This window comes from Haliotis asinina, chromosome 16, assembly GCF_037392515.1.
Source record: "Haliotis asinina isolate JCU_RB_2024 chromosome 16, JCU_Hal_asi_v2, whole genome shotgun sequence".
Taxonomy (NCBI): Eukaryota; Metazoa; Mollusca; class Gastropoda; order Lepetellida; family Haliotidae; genus Haliotis; species Haliotis asinina.
Genome location: NC_090295.1, coordinates 38758744 through 38786389, shown reverse-complemented (window position 1 = coordinate 38786389; position 27646 = coordinate 38758744). Strand labels below are relative to the sequence as shown.

General features: G+C 41.7%; 1 protein-coding gene across 1 annotated transcript in view; it reads right to left on the bottom strand.

Annotated features, from left to right (window-relative positions):
- The window catches only part of LOC137268595 (metabotropic glutamate receptor 8-like), a 151371-nt gene that overhangs the window by 10233 nt on the left and 113492 nt on the right, over positions 1-27646 (bottom strand). Inside the window, exons 6-9 of the mRNA XM_067803167.1 lie at positions 25309-25596; positions 21751-21859; positions 15513-15652; positions 11056-12166 (exon numbers count right to left, since the gene is read on the bottom strand). Coding sequence (XP_067659268.1) covers positions 11056-12166; positions 15513-15652; positions 21751-21859; positions 25309-25596 — 1648 coding nt within the window. The remainder of the gene's footprint in view (positions 1-11055; positions 12167-15512; positions 15653-21750; positions 21860-25308; positions 25597-27646) is intronic.

The following is a 27646-nucleotide window of genomic DNA, read 5'->3' as shown; positions in this document are numbered from 1 at the left end:
GAGATATGCCTTAAATAGATTGATACACTTTGTACATACTCTCAAAATTCAATCTCGGATTTATAGATCGTCCAGGCCCTTGTAGGCGACGGGATTCAATCTCCTGGGTGTGTTAAAAAGACGAAACGTTAGTAACTGGGCAACAAAATGGACTATCGACTGAGGCTATCATCAACCACAAACATCATTATTTGGGTTTTTTAATACATCACCCCGTCAACTCTCTCACGCATGGCGTGGACGATTTCGAGTATGGAAGAAAATGCTATTCACGACATTGACGTTTATTTGTTTTGATTAGATTAGTGTGAAATATGCATCCCCTAACAGTTTTCAGTATTAGTCATAAACGAGGATGTGGCTTATGTTGGACTGCACACGCAGCTATCTAGGACAGTAGGTCGCATGGAACTGTGTACTTTTATCGGATTTTTCAAGAAAATAATTTACTTTTAACGTGTAACCTTAGGAATTCGAAAACGACCGTAAAACATTTATAGCTAAACATGACTCACGTGATTATACATGACTGAGTGAGTATACATGACTGAGTGAGTGAGTTTAAACAGTACTCCAATAATGTCACGGTGGGGGACACCTGAAATGGACGTCACATATCGCACCCATGTATAATAGGTTTCTATCTATTATTTATATAGTTATATAATACTATTTATATATTAATTTAGAGAATGTTTAAATTGCGTGAACAACTGACCTGCCTTTGAATATGTCTGTGACAGATGCCGACGGTGGGACAGAAAACGCTTATATAATTTTCTCAGTCATCTCACATCATCAGTATTTGACAGTGATTCATACCCCATTCTTATGATACAGACGGAATTGTAAGAGCGACATTTTTTTAAAGTAGCCATTCAAGTCTTTTCAAATGATGGCTTTTTATACTGTTTGTAGTAAGTGGGTTTCGTTTTATGCAGCCCTCAGCAATATTCCAGCTGTATGGCGGCGGTCTGTAATAATCGAGTCTGGACCAGACAATTCAAAGATCAACATCCATCTGCTCACTGATGACCGTGTCAGCGAGCCTGACCACCCGATCCCGTGGGTCGCCTCTTACGACAAGCATAATCGAGTCTGGACCAGACAATCCAGCGATCAACAACATGAGCATCGATCTGCGAAACTGGGAACCGATGACATATGTCAACCAAGTCAGCTAGTCTGACCACCCGATTCCGTCAGTCGCCTCTTACGCCAAGCACAGTCGCCTTTTATGGCAAGCATGGGTGGCTGAAGATCTTATTCTATGCACGATCTCCACGGGTCTGCTGTTTGTAAAACTCCACGTTTCACAACTTCGTCATGGCAATAGGCACTAGTGGAAGTCACTAGATCCTAAACAACTCATCACCTACGGCAACTAACACGCACACAACCAGCTCCTCTCCGGTGACAATCACTGTTTCAGTAATTGATTACTGTCAATATAATCAGTTAGTCGAATGTAATTACTGAGATCACTGTGCTGGACGTGTGCCCTCATAAATCAAGCTGTCCACCTGGTGTCGGAATCTCGTATTAGGTAAATCTTTCATGGACGTTGAGTAATTTGTGTTGGAAGTGGCGCGGACACCACGTACAGTGCCTGATACACACTCGGCGACCTACTGCCTCGGTGCGTGTATCTAGGCGTATTGTACACACCGAAACTTGGGCAGGCAGATTGGCGAATACTTAGGAAACTGCCCAAGGTGTCTTGAAACGGTCCAGGCGGGGACACATCGTAATCAACCTATCCTCGTTAATTGGAGGTATTGATTCACGAGTAAGGGGTTCAGGTTTGGTTCGGTATGGTTGACGCAACCAGCAATATTCCAGCCAAATGTCGGTGGTCTGTGAATACTTGAGTCTGGACCAGACAACCCAGTGATCAACAGCACGAGCTTTGATGTATGCAATTGGTATACGATGACATGTGTCAAATAAGTCACATACCGAAACATAAGTCTCATTAACCTATTCAGACTATGACCTACTTTTCAGATGATCCGAATTTTCTCGTGTGAAAGTGTAAATTGACACCACAAAGAACTCTGGTTAAACTGAATGGTATTTACAAATGACTGTCAATTTTAAACTTTTATTGCACCGTCATTCTCTACTTAATGTCGAGGTTGAGGCAACATACCTTAACTATGGAATCACAGATTGCCCCTGTCTGATGAGGTCGTAAAACGATTTACAATGCATCTGGCTCACTGGTTAAACCTGTTATGTGTTGTTTTGCGCTTATTGAGCGTAGTTCTGTAACGAACAATGAGGTTGATGTAATATCGGTCCCGTCAGAGACCGCTAAACTTTTCTAGCGGCAGAGCCTCGTTTTGATATTTCCACGATTTCCAGGTGTCTGTTTATCAGAGCTCGCTGTACGACATAGCACGCCGTACGACGTATTTACTAGGATTAAAAGGAGCTTAGTGTTGCAATATACAACTGCGTAGACTTATCAAATCACACTGATTAATACTTATGCATCCAGTTAAATGACATAGTCTAAAAATACTGGACTGGTTATCGCATTAAGCAGCGCAATAGGACAGAACCAAGTAAACAGGAAACGATACTGTTCTGTAATCAATGTTTTGACATGCGAGCATGACCGCCTGATCCCGTTAGTCGCATCTTACGCCAAGCATGTGCCCAGCATTGTTCTAACCCGGACTTTCACGGGCCGCGAGGTTAGGAAGAAAAATATGCTGTGAATTGCCAAACATGGAAATAGGGAAAGGAAGAGATGGAGAAAAGGGTGTACGAAAGGTGTAGGAAGTTGGGTCGGAGATACGTGTAACAACAGGGGGTTAGGTGTGGGTGGAAGGTGCGGTGGGGAAGCCTGAGCTAAGCTGGTTGAAGAAGGTACGATGGAAGAACGGGGAAACTGAAAGGTGTAGGAAGTTGGGTCGGAGATACGTGTAACAACAGGGGGTTAGGTGTGGGTGGAAGGTGCGGTGGGGAAGCCTGAGCTAAGCTGGTTGAAGAAGGTACGATAGAAGAACGGGGAAACTGAAAGGTGTAGGAAGTTGGGTCGGAGATACGTGTAACAACAGGGGGTTAGGTGTGGGTGGAAGGTGCGGTGGGGAAGCCTGAGCTAAGCTGGTTGAAGAAGGTACGATAGAAGAACGGGGAAACTGAAAGGTGTAGGAAGTTGGGTCGGAGATACGTGTAACAACAGGGGGTTAGGTGTGGGTGGAAGGTGCGGTGGGGAAGCCTGAGCTAAGCTGGTTGAAGAAGGTACGATGGAAGAACGGGGAAACTGAAAGGTGTAGGAAGTTGGGTCGGAGATACGTGTAACAACAGGGGGTTAGGTGTGGGTGGAAGGTGCGGTGGGGAAGCCTGAGCTAAGCTGGTTGAAGAAGGTACGATTGAAGAACGGGGAAACTGAGAGGGAGATGGAAGAATAGAGCAAAGGGGAGGAGTAGAGAGAAGTTACAGGGCTAAAGAGGAGCAAGGCTTGGGTGAGAAATCTGGAAAAGGGAGCAGTGTTGAGAGGAAGATGGAACAGGGTGGGGAACAGTTGAGGGCGAAACGAAACGAAGAAGAGGTGGGGGCGGCCAGCATTGCAGGAAAGCTGTTGAAAGGGTTGGATAGAGTATTAAGGATCCGGAGCGAATCGAAGAGGCTGAATCTGAGACAGGAAAAGGAACAGGTGTGCTGTCAAGTAAGGCGTTGTCAAGGAATAGTGTGGAGAGAGAGTGTGGAGAAGAGGCCGTCTCATAAAGAAGTGATCAGAGGAAGAAGGAAACAGCATGTGGGAAGGTAAACCAAATATGTTCAAATTATCGGTAGAAGTTGTGTGGAACGTAATACAAGTACTTCATAATTATTCTTCCACTGTGTGTCGGCTCAAGGTTTTAATCCTTGGCGACCCATACCCTGAGCACTTTCGGATTTTACTGACGGATGCTTGCATTTGAGATTGGTTTCTAAAACCTTCCTGTAAACGATTCTCAAAAAACATGATTAAATATGAAAGGCTTGAACGGTATGCCACAGCTAAACATTTTTCAAATTAAAAATCGTTCAAAGTTCTTCAGGAAGCCACTGACCCAGGCTTCTGTTTGACATCCCCAATTAAGCCCATATCCAGCTCACGTGGGCACGTTTAGCACGCGCAAATACTCCGTAAATAATTCCCAACACCACCTTATTCATTATCTAATCCTATCTACAATAACGTACAGTCTCGTGAGACCACCGGACGAGATTTCAGGGTACAACGACACTCGATTAAGTCTCTCTATGCCTGCAAATATGTTTGAATTGGTAATATCAGAGGAGAATCTAAATGAAATCTCAGTAAATCACATCAAGTTAGCTTTACTGCACAAATCCCAACGTGACTTGTATCTTGATACTAAGACCAAGGGAAATGGAGAAAGGGAGGTAATACGGTCTATACACTGTGTGAATTGACCGGAAACGCGAACCATCTCCCATTTTACAGACACAGGTGAAATGTCCCGTGAGGCACAGGGAGTACGCGGCATCTTGAAATACACGTCCGGCTGTGTGAAGTCCGATGACGATACTCCGCCTTATTTCCGGACCAACTGGCCGAGTCAACAATACACAACCATCACCACTATTATCACATCACTGTGCGTCTCATATGTATCTCAACCTATCTCGGTTCCCAACCCGTGACCGCAGCCTCTGTATTTCATAGCAGTACCCGGTAACAGTTTATCACACGGCAGACAGCCTTATGAAGTAATTTCTGATACATTCCACTAGATTGTTGTCACAAGTTATGTAAAGTTATAAAAAAACCATATCCCAATAATAATTCTTGTTGCATGCATATTTCCCACAAAACTCCAAAAATGTTCTGACACAATATTTTGTATATTCGTTGAAAATTCTCAATATATTTCTTTACATGTATTTGTTTATCACGGCCTCGAAAGATGCGAGCTCAAAGATTTTTTAAAACTTGTTGGCACTTGCCTGTCTATAGACAAACGACAGCTTTCTTTTCCAGTCATGTCATGGGTTCAAAACGTTTCTTAAAAGCCACTTGTCAGTAGTAAGTAGCTTTAAGAAAGTAACTTGTCCTGACTAGTTTTCCACTGGCCCTGATTTTTATGAAAATGATGATGAAATTGTGAAAGAATAACTCAACATGGTATTTAATATTTCTGTATTATTTAGGTGGAAAAGTGATAAATAGCAACGAAAGATATCCCTACTTTATTTATTGCGAAATTTAATAGCTACGTTTTGAGCAGATTTGAAATGAAGTTTATCTGCTGTTTGAAACCATAAACGGAAATTATCTAGTAGCTCACGGACAAGTAAGATACCATTATTTGATTGACCGAAATGAAAACTGGGTTGTCCCGGGCGTAGGGCAATTGGATTTTTGAACCCCGGCATGTTCCATTGAAACCGTATGGGAAAACATTTCAGTGGATTCTGGTGGGATTGACTGGGTAGTGCTTCCTCGAAGACGTCTTATTTGTTGTCTGGGGTGCATGTTGAGGGGACAAATGGTCAGAGCTAACGATGAGCCTGATGACCCTGACTGACAGTGTACAAATATCACCAGAACTTTACTGCATCTGCTACAGTTTAGTCGTTGTATTAATGACGATGCTCTTTCAACAGCTCAGAATCCTACATTTTTGAGGGACAAGCTATTACCAAATATGGAATATGGAACAAATATGCCCAACCCAGCGTAGTGTGATCAGTCTACACCGAGGGGATTTGTAGATCTTTCAGAATCAATGACTGACCTGATACTTACCAGAGGATGTGACGACCGCGAACCAATGTCATTAAGATAAATATTATTAATCGTGCTCAGGTCAAGAGCGGACTATTTCCCATTTAACATTTCTCTTTTTGATGTTCCTCTATAATTAGCAAAGACCCATGCCTGCTAATCCGGATCACACAGATATTACATCTAACACCATGAGTCTTACATATTCTTTGTTCTCCGCCGCAGCGATCATACAGATTTTGATATATCAATGGTCTATGAATTATTGGACACGACCAAACGATGACCACTAAGGATGCTTGGCATTGTCTAGACTATAATGTCACGATTTAATGTCTTTAATGCGGAGGTGACCACTTATCAAAGAGCGTCGTACATCGTCGTACAGCGTCGTACATCAATGACATGCCCTGACATCTGTAATGCAGAGCATATCATGTCGATAACGTGAGTGGCTGTTATAGAAACCCTTCAACTGATCTATAGACGTGCAGCCAGCGCCTATTATATCCAACACCAACAAACGCGGGGATTTGTATCGTAACTGCAGGTCTTTACAGGTCAGTTGAGACTAACAGGTTCGTCAGTAAGCTAAATTACGATGTGTTCATTTGAATGATAGATTCTTGGCTGCTGTTTGTGTCCCTTATATACCAGCTTTGTCTCCCCCTGGGGCCCTCGTATACTTGAACACATTTATGGTTGACCTGGGCCTCTTGTGTACCTGACTAGTCTCCCTTCGAGGACCGCCATTATTGCCTCGTCTCATCCTGGCCTATTGCATACTTAATTGTTTCGACATTATTCCTTGTATTCCCGTATCCTCTCCCTTTGCTACCTTCTACACCTGTATTATCTCCCTTTGTAGTCCTGTGTACTTGTATCATCTTCCCTCTATTGTCTTGTATACTGCATAAACTTTCCTTGACCCTTGATCCCCAAGTATCAAGGTGAGTGGGTGAGTTTAGTTTTACGCCGCACTCAGCAATATTCCAGCTGATATGGCGACAGCCTGTAAAATAATAGAGTCTGGACCAGACAATCCAGTGATCAACAACATGAGCATCGATCTGCGAAACTGGGAACCGATGACATGTGTCAACCAAGTCAGCGAGTCTGACCACCCGATTCCGTCAGTCGCCTCTTACGCCAAGCACAGTCGCCTTTTATGGCAAGCATGGCCCATTCTACCCGGGACCTTCACGTGTCCCAAGTATCAAGGCATGACTAGACTCGTAATGTTCAGTTTTTATGAACCCGTAGCAAGTCATGAAGCAAATAGGTTCCCTGTAACCACGTCCCCTTGCTGTCTTCCTTGGTACGCCTGTTGCCTCAGAATCGCAGGCTTCTGGACAGAGATTGATATCCATCACTAACACAAACGCGGAAGCCTGTGACCTGGTAAAGTGTGAAGAATATCAGCCTTTGACAGAGGACATTTATAACAGGATAGAAGTGCAAGTGTTATCTAACATGTAGCCTACAATAAACGGGGCAGCCATTCTGCTTTGAATCCAGAATTTACAGAATACGTTTTGGTGCGGATAATGCAATATTATGTGTCGGGCTTAATCATATAGACAAGTGCAGGTTCACGGGACACACTGTACACACTGTACTCGCACCGATGTTTAAAACTGCCAATTACGCACAAGCCGACTGTCCATATTTGACCAATGACAGACAGATGACATGGAGACTCAAGTACGTCAACTCAAGTGCCAATGAAAATGACACCTGTCCATCACTAAATCTTGGAACAATGCTCGGTATCAGTTTCTGATCTGCTCCAGACACTTGTGCAGCGGCAAATCACATCAACTGCACAAATAAATCCCGTGATAGACTAACACTGGCCAAAAATATCTAATTAATGTCAAACAGCGGCCAGAAAGTCATTTAAAGGGTTCAGTGGGCTACTGCCCTGTGCAACAAGTGCCAGGGAGTGGTCAGTCGGTCTATGTGCTATTAGTGCTACAAGTGCTTGTTGCATCTTGTCATGGAGGTCCAGACAAGTTAGGTCCTCCCGACTGTTTTTTGCGAGGAAATCGAGTTTCCGAACAAAATAGCTGGCAATCTCAACACTTGACAGCTACCAACAAGGCGATAAAAAGGTCACCGAACAAATTTACTTAGAAACCATGAGTAGACTTGAAAAAAATGATTTAACCAAATTGGCAGTTGCATTGGAATTGCTGAAAAACTTAACACTGGGTTAGTGTAAAACACGAAACATTCACGAGTTACGAAATAAGCGGTGTTCTTCCGGTAATCGATTTTCCTGACGAATTGCATGGTGGCACATAGACAGGAAAATATAAAAAAACATGCTAAAAGTTAATAATTTTGTCAAGAAGTTCGTGTTTAGGAGATTATGGGGATGTCGTTTTTTGATTAATTGACCTCCGATGATCGAGTTCTCTCGAGAAATCTGAAAGAATTTTCGTCATTTTCTTTCCTGCCTTTCAATCAGTCACCCAAATGAGTATTCCTGGGACCAATTCCTCCCCACGACAACAGGCTACTATTAAAGGACGTATGACTGACATACACAAATATACGCGTAATTGTTTATGACCAAGGTTACGTCAAGTATCTTCATAGTGACCATGTGCCAAGAACTGGCTCCAGATCAAGAAATTACTCCATCTAAGTGAAAACACCTAACTCTTCTATTTTCCAATTTCTGTAAATTCCTCTAACTATATTCCACCCAATTTACCTTGTCCCTGCTGCAGCCTTAATAAGACTGCTGGCTAGCTGTCTACTTCATGAAGGCCACAGAACGTTTATAGTTTTTTTTTAAAACAACGTAAGTGGACAGTTTCAATTGGTTCTCTTATCCAACATCTACTGCTATTGATTTGTGAAAGTAAAATTTAAAAGACATCTCTCTGCAACGAAAAACCCTGTGCTCTGAACGTTAGACTTGTAGGGTGCTGCGGAAACTGCATGTTACATTCACTTGTGCATGACCAATCAATCACAAGGGAAAAACGGCTTTTTCCTACATTTCTTCTTGAGAATATGTAAACTTTCAAAAAGATGGTAGACATACAAGTTTCATTGACCATAACAAAATAATTTGGAAGTTACTCTAATTGATAAATGTTTGAAATGTCGCCAGTTACTTCTAGAAGTGGCAAAGTGAGACTGTGAGACTGATCAAATAAGGGCTGGAACGAATGTCGATGCCTCAGATCGCTTACTGCGCGTGTCCCGTAAATAGTTTCCAGAAAAATAAGGTGCCAACAAATGGTCTTGTGTTTTTTAGATGAAAACGTCAACTACAGTTGAGGGGTTCCTTTCACGAAGCAACCTCTAATAAGGTTAACCCTAGTCCTAATTCTTTCACATTACACTAAGGCTACCTTAGTGACTTACGATCACCTTAGAGCTTCGTGAAAAGAGGCCCAGATCGTGTTTCCTGACAGTAGTAATCCCCGTATATAATAGTATGTATCTAATAAAGCGATCGTACTCTCCGTCGTGTCGTAACGGCAAATGCAAAATATTTTCAGACATGTGATATCTCCACTTGGGTTTTCAAGCTACAAACTTCATAATTCATTGGTGTTCACAACAGTTACACTGAAAAATGTTTACATGCTGTAAGGGTTTGCAATCTTGATCAACATGTTTAACTTCATCAAGCACATTGTAATCCTGCTCTCGATAATGGAGTCCGAGAAAATCTGTCAAAATCGGCATCTGTCCAATCCTGCAAGTTGTCAACACTAGCATAATATCTCAGTCCCGTTCGTGGCTCGTACATTTATCATCAGCTGTACAATCCGGCACATTGTCTAAACCAGATTATTTCTTCAGTCCCAATGAGTGCAGATTTAGACAGTTTCCACTGTACTGGAACCAAAGGAGAGGTCAAACGTTGATTGCATTTTGCGATGATAAGCCAATACTTGGGTAAACGTACATGTTATATTTTCCACTCAACACCGCGCCTGACAATATAGTTGTCGGTATGATATAACGTATATTGTGAGTGAGTTTAGTTTTATGCCGTGTTTTTTATTAAATATTCTGGCAAAAAATCACGCCAGGGAACACCGGAAATGGACTTCACACATTACGCCAATGTGAGGAATCGAACTCGAGCAAACGTTTTAACCACTTGGCAACCCCACAGTCCCTATTACGTGTAGAAGGCATGAAATTAACCATGAACCGATCGCGTGTTATTGGGAGACTGTCTGTACCTTAAACATTCGACAAAGAGATAAAGAACACCCGTTTCGGTAATAATGAAACTGTGTTTTAGTAGTGCAGTGGAAGCTGTCTAAACCTGCACTCATTGGGACTAAAGAAATAATCTGGTTTAGACAATGTGCCGAATTGTACAGCTGATGATAAATGTACGAGCCACGAACGGGACAGAGACTTTATACCAGTGTTGATAACTTGCCGGATAGGACAGATGCCGGTTTTGACAGTTTCCACTGTATTACCAGCGCTGTTGTCTCCCAGCCGTTAGTTGGCAACCAAGACTTTGAAAATAGTTTTGCCATCAACTAGACATTTTTTTCGTTGAATTACCGGTTACAATGTTAACGGCTGACCACTTGTCTTTGTCCAAGTATAGAGCGGAAGAATATTTTCGTTCAGTTTCCTTGAAAATAATTGATGATTTGAAATTGTTCATGTAATGGTTTCAATGCATTAAGAAACACCGTATGGCTTTTATGAGATGTAAAATAGCCACTTCACCGTAAATGTAACGAAAGTATCTACTCCATTTCAATTTCAGAAAAAAGCCATAGTTCTTGTTCAGGATAAAACATCCACTACCCATTATGCTCGACGTATAAAATATGTTGTATATGTAAAGCCCCAAATAATTCTCCCCCCCCCCCCCCAATCATTTAACAATAATTTTTTAAAACACAACATAGAAAGAATGATTTTACATGTTGGAATACTTTGAGTGAAAGGTATTACGGTACAAAAATATGATTTTGTCAATCTGCAAACCTTTTCCGAAAAATCGTTTTAAACTGTGTTAAATGTAACTGAGAAATACAGTGGAAGCTGTCTAAACCGGCACTCATTGGAACTAAAGAAATAATCTGGTTTAGACAATGTGCCGGTTTGTACAGCTGATGATGAATGTACGAGCCACGAACGGGACTGAGATTTTATGCCAGTGTTGACAACTTGCCGGATTGGACAGATGCCGGTTTTGACAGTTTCCACTGTAATGTGTAGGTGCTCATTTGAGGATGTGTACATGCTAGTAACAAAAGACTTACTCATGGACTAGTCCATGAATTCATCATCCTCAAACATACCGTCAGATTGCGTACCCGAATCAACTCTCAAGGCGGAGGCATTGTTAGGCTTGGTGAAGGCTGCCTTGGCCATCATAGACTGACGAACGTTCCTTTCAGGGTGTAGTAGGATTATGTACAGTTTTGGGGTGAACATACACACAAGCGCCACTGTGGCGCTGAGGCTGATGGAGAAGCACATAGTGGCGAGTCTCATTTGAATATTACTGGCTGTCGTAAAGTAGATGACGACGAACGCCAGCCATATGATACATGTGGTGTACATAGTAAACCCGATGTATTTGGATTCGTTGAAGGCTTCGGGTATTTTGCGCGTGAATAACGCGTAAAATGTACATACAGTCACTAGAAGAATGGGATATGAAAAGCCTATCATATAGGTGTATCCTACTGCTCCCTCACACACTAACTGATGGTCGTCTCTGTTGGAGTAGTAGGGTATAGACTTAGGAGGGCTTATTAGAAGCCATACGAGTCCGATCAGTATCTGGACACACACTAAACTACCACATATGACTAACTGAGATTCAGGACTGATAAATTTGGGTCTTTTCACTGTCCTCTTCCCTGCTCGGAATATCCTAGATATTCGGTTTGTCTTTGTCAATATGGCAGAGTAGCACACTGAAAAACAAAGTCCCATTCCAATCTTTTGAGTTCCACATGTATACGTCATGGGCTTCGACACCAACACGAAGGTGATTGCATAACAGAAGAGGATACCGCCCAGGAGGACGAAGCTGAGCTCGCGTCCAGAAGCCTTGACCACAGGAGTATCCCTGTAGATGAAGAAGACCAAGGCAACTAGAGATGTGCCTATCACTCCCAGAGAGGCAAATGTCATTGCAGCGATGGCGATTCCGTCATGGTATTGAAGATAGCGGGGAGGGATCTCAATACATTCGTCTTTCAGCCAGGAAGGTAGAGTGCCCCATGGGCATTCAACACATGCGTCCTTTGTGGGAAGGTATTGGTATTTGTTGCAGGGGCTACACATCCAGCAGCAGGGGTCACCTTCGAAAGGGAGTCTTGCCTCGTAGAAGGCGCATGGCTTGTTGCAGACGGACTCAGGGTGGCTGGGTTCTTCTACCCGGAACTGCAGGGGAGACGTCTGAAAGGAAATAATGAAATCATGGTTAGCGCGAAATGATTGCATCATGTTATCACGAATTAACTCACGGGCAGGAAAACTTTACATTTAAAGAATATATCCCATACCACCTCGGTCAGTATCTAGCAAGAAACTTTCTTGGAAATAAGTTTTGTCCACAAGACAACACAATCTGAGGTGACTTGAGGTGAAATGAGTTTTAAGAGTATCTCGCTCACACGATGACGTGCATGCGTGAATGAATGAATGAATGAATGAATGAAGGAATGCCATGCTGCAGTTAAGTATAAATACCCTAATCCGGCACATTATACTGATTCCAAGCCGACATGTCCTTGTTGTACTCATTAATGTCGAGCACCAAGCAGAAACAAACAAATACCATGTTATAACGTCTTTTCATATCGAACCCACGACCTTCCGCCATTTGTGCGGATGCTCTAACCACTACACCGCGGAGGCGGCCCAACACAACCTGAAGGCATTGTCATGAAGCTTGAATACATTTGTTAATTGTATTTACCAATCAAATGGTATTTTCTTTTGAACTTTAATTATATGCAAAATAACAGGTGTTTATGTTATGGTGGAATCCAATGCGTACCGTGGAACGTGTCGTGGAAAGGCGGAATTCTCCAGCAAGATCTCAGCACGAAGATGATTTTGAGTAAATGAGAGTTTCTTCATCTGTATGAGGAGAAGTGATCTTGTTACAGTGTCTTATAAGGTACAGGAGCTACTGGTCAGTTTGTTGAGTATGGATCTTATTGGTCAAGATTGCCAGTGTAAGTGTACTTCGACTTATATCAACCATGCGGACTTTCCCAGACCAGTCTCTCCCGGGGCCAGACCTTCTGGACCAGCCTTTCCTGAACCAGATTTTCTGGATCAGACTTTCTCGGCAACTCTTTCCGAACGAGTCTTTCCCGGACCAGACTTTTTGGACCACTCTTTCCTGGAACAGCCTTCTTAGACTAGACTTTACCGGACCAGGCTTTCCCAAACCAGACTTTACCAGACCAGACTTTCTGGACCAGTCTTTCTGAACGTGTACATGTCTTTCCTGTACCAGATCTTCACGGACCAGACTTTCTGGACCAGTCTTTTCCAGACCAGAGTTTCTGGACCAGCAATTTCCACACCAATTAGAGCACTTAACATCACAAGGTTGTGGTCGGTCTACGGAGCCCTAGTCCTAGATTTCTCGTTATGCATACTTGAATACACACAGTGATACTCTTCCTTACTACAGCGATACTGTTGAAAGATCCACAAAGTCTCATTTATTCAATGGTTCAAAGGGCTGGTTTTGTTCGTCGCAGTACAAGATTAAACACTCAACGTGTTTTTCATCCATACACGACAGACAATTACGGGAACAATTGAATGTGAGCGAGATTCTGTCAGATTGTTTCAGTCCTCGCTTGCTTCAAGTGAAGGGCCGTCACATCACATGGAGCTGGAGGGGAAGATAAAAGGGAGAGGAAGGCTGTAAGCACCACCCAGGTCTTGCAGTCCGATGAGGATTCGATACAAATGTCAATCTTGATCTCCTACACTGACACGAGTCAACAGGTCCCACTAGATGCCGCGTGGCACTTCCTGTCAGTCCAAGTGCAGTTAGGGAGGGCTGTACATGGCAGTTACATACTGTCCAAAGACGCAGTGGGCCGTGTAGCGTCCAGAATACGTCCACCCACCCGTGGTTAAAATGGGTGGAATATATCAGACGTGTCTCTTACTTAGCAGGAAACTATTTCTGTGATCTAGTGGATAGATTCTCTAGCCAGGGAGCGGGAGTTCCTGCGGACGGTTATGTATATACTGGGCTACTCTGAACGGTAATAGAGTTTGTGAGTGATTAAAACAATGTCCTGTTTTCATCGACTTAGTGCATACTTACTTTGAGACGGAATGTGTTCAGCGATGGCCATTGATAAGCAATGATCCAGTGATTAATGTTTCTAAATGATTCCACGCCAGTCGATTAGCCAGGAAAACGCCCGACTACATTATGTATTCGTTTATATTTATTAACGTCCCTGTATCCCTATCAAATAATAATTTGACAGATATCTACTGCACTCAAGCACGAATACCGTGTGTGATGACATGACTAAATTACTTCAACTCAACCGTGTTATTCTACAGACAGTGAACAGTTACAACATCTCTTTTATCGACTTGTATGGCCTAACAGGCGTGAAGAGTTACCTCCCCCTGCTGTGATATGGCCTGTAAATCCACCTCTGATCAAACATCATCCATTTTAAACAACCAATTTACATTTAGAGAAGGCCATAAATTATTTTGTAATGTTCTTTCGAGACACAAAGCTATCGTATAGCTATTGCTGTGGGCAACTGTTGTGACTAGTAAACTTTGATTTGATTTACACATTGTTTTGTAGCTTGAAACATCTCCCTTCGTTGCTCCTTTCGTTCCGTTTGAGAACAGAGAATGGGAAGAATTGACTTTGTAGGCTGGTGGTCGCCTGGTCCTCTATCTATTTCAGCGTAACCAGATTACACAAGCAGACCGAGATTGTCTAGGGGACAGAATACTAATTGACCGCTGTGGGCGGATAGAAGCGACTTTTAAAGCATTAGTAACGGGCAACGGAGATCTATTGGAAAAAGCGCCATGGGGCGTGGAATGAACATCCGAGTGTTAAAAAAAATCAGCGCAGAAGGTAAAGTTGTAAGTGATGAATTAGGGATAACTGTGGGAGATGTGTCGTGATTTAATATTTGTGGAATTGAAAAATGTTGAATGACTGAAAAAAGTAAAAAATAAAATAAAATAAATGCACATTCTCCTGAATCAGCGATAGTATCAAAGGAAGCAGAATTGTGTTTTCTACTTATTTCCATATCATGACTTGTTTCTTAATCACAATTGTCAAGGTGACAGCTAGCTCTATACTTAATGTATGTATTTACATTACGAGAGACCGGGTTTGGAATTAGACGAGGACTTAGTAAATATATCTGGCCTTCCAGCTTCACAGAATTCATGGAAGCTCAGGTTGCTTCAGAACTATATGACGCAGCAATTAGCTGTGCATAGTTGCGCCCGCCTGCGGTGTGCCAGCAGCAAACGGTTAGATTCAAAGAACCGTCCGATATTTATCTCCTATATTTATCAACACTTTGTATATTACCTGACACGCCGTTGTATACCTAGCATACTGTTCCGTGCGGCATTAAACACAACTCACTCACTCACTCACAAACGAGTAGACTCTGAAGAGTTGTGGAATACGTTGAACGTGATACAATTCTTCTCACTTCACTGCAGACCTGTGTCAATTAAGGGAAACTAGTTCTTCCACTCGGAGACTTACGATTGTCAGATTGCCACCCCGGAAGTAGCCGACTGTCGCCCATTCAAAGTGACCTGCGTCATTCCGCCGGAAGTTGAGGATGCGATATCGCGACGGGCCGTCGCCATTGGACAGAAACTGGAAGTGTTGTCCGGACAAACCTGGAGTGAAAAAGGTACAACATGTTTAGCCTGGATTAACATCGACATGATGGAGCCAGGAGCCAGAATCCAGGAGCCAGGAGCCAGGAGTCGGGTGACACAATCTGTCAACATGTTCTGACAAACCTGGAGTGAAAACGTTACAAATTTGTTTAGCCTGGATCAACATCGACATGATGGAGCCAGGAGCCAGGAGCCAGGAGCCGAGTGACACAATCTATCAACATGACAGGATGAAGACTTTTCATGCTCGTTCAAACACTCTCCATTTTCTCGATATTGTTTTACAGCTAGTTAACTAACATACCGCGAGTGCCTGTAAATAATCGATTCAAACAATTTTAATTAGAACACATTTTCCCCATTTAGGCTCTGTATAAATATGTCGCCATTAGCAATGTTCAACCTAATTTCAATCTTGATCGAAAACCTTCCACCCTGACCTACCCACAACCGGAACTCCCGAAATTGTGGTGTTACACACTGGTTTGTGTGTTGATAAACAATAATGGAAAATATAGAGTATGCCACCTTGAACTTGACTTGTCAACATGATAAATTAGGAACGATGTAAATGATTGACTTCTATTCCAATTAACCGTCTTCTCCAAATCTAAAAATGGATGTCTGGCTTCAATATCGGCACCCGCAATACAATCAAAAAGGACGAATGACAGGCAGGCCAGACAGGTCACGTGATCAGAGGTTCCTATGACAGCGCAGGGGAGAAAAATGGTTTCATTTGCTTCAGTCTGCAGCAGATAAAATTAATTTTCGTGTCCAATTCTGTTTTCCGAATTGTACAATTTAAAACTTAACGCATATCACCTTGGAAAGATGGTCAGATGTCTGCCGTCGGTCGAGCACGTGAAATGTTTACAAGGGCTCTCATTACTGACAAAGCGTCTGAAGCGTTTGTTCTCGTTGTTACGTTTTAAACGGATACGGCGAGTCGGATTCGACGAAACGTCAGCTCGAGTAAGGTTACATTCAATTCATTTTGAACTTCGAGAATCGTCCTTTGGTAAATCCTTGGGTTAGAATCAGTACAAGGTGTCAAAGAACCAAGAGGTGACGTAAGGTTCACACTCACTTCCTAATTCTGGTTCCAAACAAACTGAGCCACACGAGCGATGCCGTTCCTTCGTTGAGATTCGGTATAAGTACTGGAACACATTTAACGAAACAGAACGGCGGTAAATGACAGGGTACATCATGGGGTCTAACATATATTAGGATTACATAGCCGAGTGTATGAACATCATCGCTGAGGACCCTGTTCGACTCTCTGAATGGGTACAATAAATGAAGTCCGTTCTTGGAGTCCCTCATTATCAAGAGTCGGTACAAGAGTCGGAAACCTAGAGTTTGATACCATTATCACTGTGTCACACATATATGACGGTCATGCACACGGCTACGTAATTCTAATGTATGTTAGACCCCATGGTGTACCCTGTCCTTTCCAGCCATATTCTGTTTCGTTAAATGACAAGTGTTACTTCCCAACACTCATACCGATTCGACGTAAGGTAACTTGAACCTTTTCGAATCAGGCTGAAACCAGTGTAACTCCATCTTTCTTTAACAAGATCAGTGCAGATGAAATGATACACCACCATGTTAACAGAACGTCAAGTTATAGCGAATGCAAACTTATTTAGAGTAATATATGCATTATTCCACTCATAGTTATGAGTGAGTTTTGTTTTATGTCGCTTTAGCAATATTTCAGCAGTCCGGTGGGGGGCACCAGAAAATGGCTTCACACATTCTGTCCATGAGGGGAATGGAGCGTGACTTTGACGTGACGATCGCCTTTTCAAAATACCCATCAGTGTAATACCTATTTACATTAACACTTTACGTTTCAACATAAATTACACATTGTAAGCCTAATTTCGTCTCCACTAATCCCGAATGTTCATCGCAACCTCTTCAATCGGTCTGAGAAGCAGCCTGAGAACATTGATTTCCTGGGAGTTTTCTGGTGGAATCTGACTGTCACCTTGATAGGAGGACGATAGTTCTCTTGACTGTGTCGGATATGGCGAATTTATGTACGGGCATGAAACGCACCGTCTGTCCATGCAGGAAGACTGAAACCCATTCCCTGCTTGCTAATCCAAGCGTATGATTCCAGGGGATTTGGGGGATTATTGTCTCGCCAAAGCTTGTTTATTAGTCCGTTATTCTTTGCTTCAAAATGCCTGAGGTAGAAACGTGACAAAAGTGTCTGGGTGTCAAGTACCGGCTGCCAGGGACAGAATACACAGTCGCCATTTCCCGATATTGATAAGTAAGAAAATATTAATGGTTATTGCCAGAAGACGAGATATGGTCTGTGACGGAGGGTGTTATCAACATCGAGACATACGGTTTAGTATCCGGGTATGAATATTGGCTGGGCTCTGTACTTTCCAGTCTTATGTACTGTTATTGTTTGTCAGTGACAACTCTGACAGTGATGTTGATGCTGTGCTGTCGTACACTATCAACAATAATCTTAGTGGACTATGTAGTTGCTGTTGGATATGTTGCTCAACAGTCTGTGGTATACAGGATTCCACGAAAACCAGAAGCCCTATCATTGTCTAACACTGATACCTGCCGTCATCAGTAAAACCTGAAACACCTGAAACTCAAACAAGAACATACAGTGAAGCCTGGTTTCCTCTCTATACAGATTTCTGTTGAGCATGGAAAAAGGTTTTGTCCCGTATATAATACAGTGATAGCAAATACAACGATAATCGCCTGTTCAGTGTGTTCCAGATTAGTTATAAAGCCTGTGTCTCAACATCAAGGTAGGACTAACCCAGTTTGAAGTGTGTATGATTTGGGTTTAATGTCGAAGAATGAAACCGTGTCAACTGCCCGCAAACACCCAGGCCCCTGAACCGACCACCCATTTACCATACCGTTATTGGAAGCAAGGGTCGCTGGTGACTGTAATCTGCGATTCCTACATTGACACAGTTCTAGAACACCCCCCTTCCGAAGGTCCTTTTAGAGGAGACCTCTGCTCAAGGTCATTGTCTTGTTGCTGTGATTATCAATTAATTAGACAAACAGCAACACCGGTAGAGCTATGAGACCGATGTCCAGTTCTCACATAACGATTCATGTAGTCGGGCTCCGGTCTGTAATTACGGCGGAAGATTCCAGATCCTCGACGAATAGAACTTAAATCTCGTCATGTATTTGATACCGACAATGACAGCCAGCTGACAAGCACTTGTCAAAATGACGACTTGTTTTTTGGTTATCATTTTAGCAATGCGTGAGAAAACGCTGATTGGGAAATAAAACTTAAGAAAGGGCATCAAACGAAGGGATCAATCAAAGTTTCATCACTGTAAAAAGATTGTTATTAAAAGTTGTGTGAACGGTATTCAGGAGATTGATGTTTTCATGAGCTGCCACCGGACGGATACAGGCGATGTGATTGATGTGAGGTCCGCATTTTGCAGCTCAGCATCTAGTTACTACAGAATCAAAGGGTCGTTTATTTATATCGTTTATCAAGTGTCGATACAATAGATTTAAAAATGTGATTTATAGAGCTGGGTTATCAAAGACTTAAAAACAAGATGAAACACTGTCATGATATAATACCGTGATTTTTATATCAAGATTGTCTCAGAGTCGATATCATCGTTAAGTGGTGTTTTAGTTTCAAGGTTTGTCCAAAACACAATATAAAATATATACCTTTTGTCATTAATGGTAGACATTGTAACATTTTCGACCAACTTGGTTCAAATTCCCGGCAAACCTACGGTATACATGGCTAATTTATTATGTCAGTCCGTACGTTAACCTGATGTACCAAGGTTCATATCTCCCTTAAATCCATTTCGTCACGGCGAAATTCGAGCAGCCATTTGAGCGTTATTTTGCATTTCAACTCGAGACAAATTATATTGCCCAGTAAACAGTACTTACACATCCAGTTTACGACTCTGTAGACATTACATTCACACAAGTTTATCACCCAGGGCCGCGTTTCACAAAACTCTCGTAAGCCTAAGATCTCGTAACTTTTCTCGTAGCATCCGCAGCTCCTGCGTTTCAATATAGGAGGCACAATGGCTACGAGAAAACTTACGAGATCTTAGGCTTACGAGAGTTTTGTGAAACGGGCCCCAGGACAAATTATTTAAACATACGTTTCACACATCCATTGTTTTAAGGAAATAATTCTCGGTAGAATTACACCTGTTAAGCAAACATTCTTATAGAATCTGATACATTTCCATATAAATATCAATTCCTTATCTATTGGAGAAAGTCAGTAACGTTGACGAACACAAGCAAAACACTTAGCAGCCGGATTTTCCACATGTGGGTTCACTGGATTGTGCTGATGTGATGTTAGTTTTTTTTTACTTTCTCTTTTTGAAGAGGCACACGCTGTCATAAATATAAACAATCCAGATTTATTTTATCCAAAAACGAAAGAAGGTCTACTCGAGCTCTCGTCTTCTTCATGACAAGACTTGAATTTTACCTCTTGGTCACGTTCAAATCTTTAGCAAAATGAACTATTATCTCTAACCTTTTTCAACAAATATTTGACATCTGAAAATAAGATAAAAAATATCTCTTCATACATCAATCACTTCCCGTGATTTATAGATCTGTTTACAAGCATGAATTGATAACATGATCCCAGTTGCATGGTTCCGTGACGCTGATGCGCACCCACTGTACAATTTTGGACAGTCCTATTCATGAGATATGACCTCACTGAATGTGATGAGTCACCTGATGCTATCTCCGAGTACACGGCTGTCAGCGCAGAGAGAGGGCAAACCCGTCCTAGATATTTCTTATTTGATAGAAAAATTGATAGCCTTCAAACATCAGCTAATTTCAGTTGTACTAACGTTACAAAGCTTTCAAGGACGCTTTTCATCTATTGATCCCTGAGTCCACTTATCTTGGGACTAAGTGAACGACCGTAGTAAAAACACTAGCGTCATGTCATAATAAATTTAGTGTCACTCAGCCACTGGCAGGCCGTGTTCAACGTGATGAACACAGGCCACTTGGTGATGGCTAGAACCGAACAAACAAGAAATGGTTAAGAGGTATTCGAAACTGATATCTCGGTTCTTTGCAGGGTGAGTATTTTCATACACTAACGACATATTAGCGTGTGTAACTGGTTGCTGAAATCAGTTTTCAAGTGCAAGTATACACCTTAAATATTCGACAGTGTTTATATTCATCTATTTGAACATCATTCCAGAAAAGAATAAAAAGGAGAAGAATTTTCTCGAATGGTTTATAAAAAGGAAATCGTTGGAGTTTTGGTAAAGGCATTAAATAACCCGGCGTAACTCTATCGAATGTTTTCATCAGTGCATCTCGTTCGTTTATGCTCTCGAAACCACCACTGGGACCATTACACGTCATCTGAAATTGTGAACACAGAGTATCTGTCTCTCTCTATTGTTGTCTGAGGATGAGCATGGGGATGAAAAAGATGAGGCACGGCCTCCTCGATTGTATGAATGGGGCTTCTTCTCGGACAGTAACTGTTGTACATCGGCAGTTTTAACATCGACGTCAGACCCAAAGAAGAAACTTGCTTGTCAAGAGTAGATCCCTGTATCTGGTTATTTTCAAACCCTCGGTTTGGAACTTGAACTCAGTTTCCGTTTTAACTCACCCGAGGCATGTTGAAGCATTATCTTGTAAATTTAGGTTTGTTGTTTAAAGGCTTAAATAAAAGTAGTATGAAAGATATCTGTTCCCTCTGCTGGGAACACACACATTTTGCCGGTTAGGACCACGTGTTGCCGGTAATCCCAGTGGTCAGCATCATGAACACCGATCCGCACATGATAAGTCCACCCCCCACTCCCAGCATGAACCCCATTTTAGTCGACTGTTAGAATAACAGAGTAGTTAGGACATGCGTCTGGAAGGGAAATATTTCCTGAAACCACTGCATCGCGTCAAGGAATCAATGCACCAATCACTCAAGGCACATTCAAACTGAATGTTATCCGACGCTGGACTTCCTCTACTAGACTCTAACATTACCCACAGCAAGGGTGAGTTATATCATTACTAGATCTACTCACCTGTGAAGGACACGTTGAGCAGGTGCTTCTTGAGGAGATCGCCGTCAATGTTCTCCATGGCTGGACAAATTCCCTCGTACCCTCCACCACAGACCTGCTCCTGCACACCCTGGAAAAACAAGGACAACTGACATGTAGGGACCGGTCAGATATATAATATTGCTGTGTGTGAGTGAGTTTAGTTTTATGTCTCTTCTAAACAATATTCGAACAATATCAGAGCTGGTATACTGGAAACGAGTCTCACACATTGTGGGGAATCGAACCCGGGTCTTTGGCGTGACGAGTGAACGCTTTAACAATAGGTTACCCCGCCGACGTGCGTGCGTGCGTGTGTGTATTTCTGAAGCAGCTCGGAATCGAGCGTCAATCTTACTAACAGTTAACATCTTTTCATTTAAACACAAAGTGTATAGGTTGGCATTTAAGAGTTGGCTGTCTCATTAAAATATCTCTTCGCATACTTTTACGATGTTAGTTCTTCATGCCCTCGTGGAAATGACACGCCGAAAGAGCATTTTATTATTTATGTGGCAAGAAGATAACATTGAGTCGGGTTGGAAACATTGACAACGCTGGCAATTTTGGGAAACGCTCCGTGAGTGGAGTGTGGGGCTGAAACAAGTACTTGTTTGAGGTAAGAAACTGTTTTAGTGGACTCGGTTGTTTTCTTTAGCGTCAAGGGACGTGACTTGAGAACTTGAGAACATTTTAATCGGATAACTTTAAGATCAATTCATGATATCCAAGATACATATCAACTGCGTATTGAAATTATTATTATTATTATTCGTCTTATTACAACTCCGCATATATGCCATTACCGCTGTTTCATGTCCACATGACAAAACAGCGCTGACTTATATGTAAGAACCCGAAAAACTGAGGATATCCTCAGACAGGTGAGCTGACATCACCTCCGATCCAGAAAGACGACGTCATGACGATGTCGATGTTTTTAAGCATGTTCACATTACGACCTAAACCTGTCACTGTGATGTCACACTGACACCACCGCGTTAAGATGGAACTTTATTTGTCATTCAATTTTATTTTCAATCTCAATTTCTCAGCCTTGTCATTTTTACGACAGTTCTCAGACGCCATTTTGATTTCGCAGACGGTCACGTGACTTGGAAATGACACTCGTGAAGGCAATCGGAATCCCGTGAGAGACAAATGACAGATTTTTGACACAAAGAAATGAATTCTTGCCACATACATTCACTTGAGTGCTGCAGGGACATTAAGGTATGATTAAGGTGTGTGTCTCGCTGTAATGGGGCTATTGTATTGTGGGCATAGATCCGGGAGTTATGACGTCCGTCTACCCAAATAGCACTTTTATATGTCCTTGTGAAGCCGATAGTTGCATTCATATAGATTGGATACATAGTTATGGCCTATGTAGGATTCGGTATGCGTTGACGTGACACTATTGAATCGTGAAATATAAAAAATAAGAGTTTACAAAATCAAAATTCTTGTCCAGATTTCACCTTATCCTCAGAAAAAACCCACGCGCAATATGATATAATGTCGCACTTGGCAGGGGTTGCCGTAAAGATCTTGAAATTCTTTTCGCTAGAACTACTGCTTTTCTGAATACGTTTTACTTACCCTGGACGAGAAAAGTACTTAAGTACAAATGGATTAATGAACATGTACATGTCTGACAAATGGAATCCACCTGAAGTCGAGAATTTAGAATTTGGACAAAATTATATGAATTTGGTATTCCTGGTCACGATTTATTGAAGCAAACATTTTACTCAAATTTCACAAAATGAAATATCTGAATGTTTAAAGCAAGTGTATTATTAAAATACAAAAGCCCATATAAACTTGAACAACATATTCACCAAACTTAAACTGGCTGCTATATTTGAGTTTAATATAGGTTTTAGTTCATTTGGGAAATGCATTTTCCTGTGTTTTCTCAAATTTGAGTAAAAACTCTAATTGAATCCAAAATATTTGTTTGAGAAATATATATTTGCAAAGGGATAATTTGATTTCACGGACTAACAAGCATAGATCTGTATTTAAGTATCTGTGATCGCACTGATTTGATTGAGCTGCACCGGCATCAGTCATTTTAAGACATGGGTTAGTTTTTCGGCTAGGGTCTTTAAAGATAGGAATGGTTTTGCACATATGTGTGTAGATGACATGACCGTCAGTAGACAATATCTTATATTATTTTCAGACTACTGGAAAGAAACACTGTCCCTCTGGAACTACCAAGATGTTCTCAACATGCTAGATGTCATGTGCAAACGTCTCGAGTTGGTAGGTACCTTTTAGGAGATAAACATCATGTGTTGGCCAATTTCCGGGTGTTATTGAGTATTTGAAGCACGGGAATATTGCATTTGAAACCTCCGGCGGCCAATTTCCGGGTGTTATTGAGTATTTGAAGCACGGGAATGCATTTGGAACCGACGGCGTCAGCCGGAGGTTTCAAATGAAATATTCCCGTGCTTCAAATACTCAATAACACCCGGAAATTGGCCAACACATGATGTTTATCGACATTGTAAACACAAAAGTAAACCAAAGGGGTTCTAGTGTCTGCACTCGTTCACATCGAATACGGACACAGCAGTGAAGTGTCATCAGCTGGCCGTTTCAGCTGGTTCTCATGGTAGCATCTGGAGGTGCTCATTTGTGACGTCATTCTAACTTTACGTCACAATATGATTTGAATGACGTCACCACTGTTGATGACACAACAAAACAATTGTTTACGTGTCAATACGCGGTGAATAGTCTTTCAGTTTCCGGGAATCTAATACCATTTAATCATGTTTTTCAACCAATCAGATTACGGAACACAGTAACTTTTGGTTTACAATAAAAAATATCCCATCGTCACGAAACAACAGAATATCATTGAATGTCCGATCTTTAAGACGGTGTTTTCCTCTGGAGACTTTAACGTTGATTAACATGAAGGCAGGGTGATAAACGAATGCTCTGGAGCATATTATCTAGGACTCAGTGGCATCTCCCAGTGCTGTTGATAAGCTGCATATCGGATGCAAACACCATTTCCGTGGAATTCATCTTGGAAATCTTCACTCGTCTTTCGCGTACCCAAACTACTAGCTGGTATTGCTAGGTCTCTTAAACGTGCTTTAAGTTTTAAAAACACCAACAAGGATTATTGCCAATACAGAAAGTGCCAAGATTCTCCTTGTTTAACTGACAACGTCCATCTGTTATGTGCACCTACTGACATAAGCGTTAAAGATCTCAGTGGAAGCTTGATTCCGTCACCTAGCCGAGGTGTCTTTTGAAATAAATCACAGTGAGGCATCGTGTGCAGAAACAATAATCAATGGCCCAGTGAGACAACAGCGTTGTGCAAGAGGCTAACTTTTCATCAATTATAATAAGGTAGTTGCAAAAATGATCCACGTGAAAGAAACGTTCTACAGGACAGTGCAAACATCGACATAGACACTTGTGTCGAAGATTATCATGAAACGACTTCTGAATCTAGAAATGGTTTCAACTGTAATACAAAAGCAAACAAAAGCGATCTACACTTACCTTCACTGCGTAGGCGAAGGACATTACAGCATCACTGACAAACTGAAGTTGGCCTTCAAGTTCAAATCCGTTTTCTTCCGTAACCTCCTCGTTGCCGGTGCACACTTTTGTATAATTTTCATTAAATGGCGTCCATGCACTTCCGGGATATTTACATTTGAAGTATTCCTCCCAATACTCGATAAACCATGGGTTTCTCAGGTTGGTCTGAGGCCTTAAGTTCCGGAAATACTCTCGGAATCCTTCCACTTCACTGGCTAATGGCTGCACGGTAATGGCGCCTTCAACCTGCGGATGTAAGATTTTGGCTTGAGGAAAGAAATGTTCAGTTCAAATCAGTTCTGTCAGAATACCTCTTTGATCTACCCAGCGTAAGTCGTGGGAATTCATCATGTTTACATAAAGGTATATAACATAACTATATGGTATTTTCGCTTCTACGGGCACCTAGCGTTTGGGATCAAATCTTTTAAAGAGCGTCAAGGATGGTATCTGCATGAGTGCAATGTGTGAAGCCATTTTCTAAATTCTAAATCCGATTATAGGCCCTTAGGGCTAATTTGCTGGCACGTGTCCGCCATTTCCGTAGAAGCTTATTACATCAACAATCAGTGTTTTTCTGAAAAGTATTACGTTGGAATGCAATGTGAATCCTACCTTGGGTTAGTGAGTGAGTTTTACGTCTTTTTTGACAAATTATTCAGGAATTTAACACAGTGTCTGCGTGTTATGAAAGATAAGCCTAAGACTGATGAGGCTGAAGACGAATATATCTACTTGCAGTATGGATATGTTGATTACAGATTCATTGATTGCAGCCTTACCGTGGTACAGAGAACAACGGATAGGTGTCTGCTGAATCATAAGCGCATTAAGTAAGCGTCTTTTAAGGTACAGAGAATCTATAAGCTCAAGCGCATTAAACATATAATTCCGGTATAATAATCGGGATAAGGGGGATGATACGTTTCGGTATAAGACACATGGACGAAAGACCACTGTCAACAGCTCGATAGCTTTAAGCGAACTCAGTCACATCGTAACCTTCGATTTGACCTGTAAACACGACCTTGACCTCTACTCAAATAACACCTCACAGAAATCAAGGCAGTCAATTATTTTTGCCTATTTCATACAGCGATCACATTGATTGTTCAGTACATCTGATTTAAAGAGGGAATGATGAGATATAACGAGGGTACATGGTTCATAGTAAATTGACCTTTGATACGTAGATTTAAGTCACGTAAGTGTTTGATCAAAATGAATGTTCTGATCTCACTTCAGTGTCCTGGATGCCCGATTTCTACTCGAGAATGATCTGATTAATAAAAAACCCCATAATCTTAAGATCAGGCAATCAGATGAATGAAACAGGATATACTGCACCATGTCGTTACCTAATACATGTGACGCATACTTAACAGATGATCTTTGATTTGAGTTCCATGTGTTGTTACATATGGGAACTGGCGAAATTTCCAGGCAGGAAACACACTATCGCGTTCTCAAATATGGAAACAATGTAAAATAACTGGATTTTTGTAACTTTGTGTAGTATCCTCTGTGTGACGTCACAGACACTTATGACCTCACACTGGAATGAACGACAATGAGAAATTCCATGGCTAGCTAATACCAGAGGGTTATCAGTGTCAGGTTTTCTGATAAATAATCAAAGGTAACATATTACTTCTACTGTATCCATATCTTTATACCTACTACAGTTTTTGATATTTTGGACATTACAAACATGTTATTCATTCGCAGTGGTGAGCTGATATGACACTTCTGTCTAGAGAACAAGTTAAGTGTTAATTCACAATTCCACAGTTTCAACAAATCCAACAAATTCTGTCCGAACCGACGTCTCCCCTTGTGAAGAGCTGGGGACATTATCATGTACGATTATCGTGCACCAGTGGAGCATTCTTAATAAATCGACAAACAATTGTTGTCAATTACTGATACTGTTGAGATTCGAACCCGTTCCGATGGTGTGGGACGTTCTAGTTTTTCCTTCAATAATTAGCATTGGTTTAAGATATAGAAAGTATATAACATCTCAACCGTCCTGTGCCCAAGTCCTGCCACGACACCCCACGACCAATTCACATATGTTTTATGTGATAGTAACCCTTAGAAAAGTATTTTTCAAACACCCTCCTACCCATGTATACATAAGACAGATGAAAGCTTTAGGTCAAATTCCCCAATCCCCCCATCCAGTCATGTGGATCATATCAAATGACTCCATAAAGTTTGCAAATGCAGCTGTACGTAAAATCATACATGCTTAACGTATCCTTTGAAAAGGGCGGAATATAAACAAACAAAA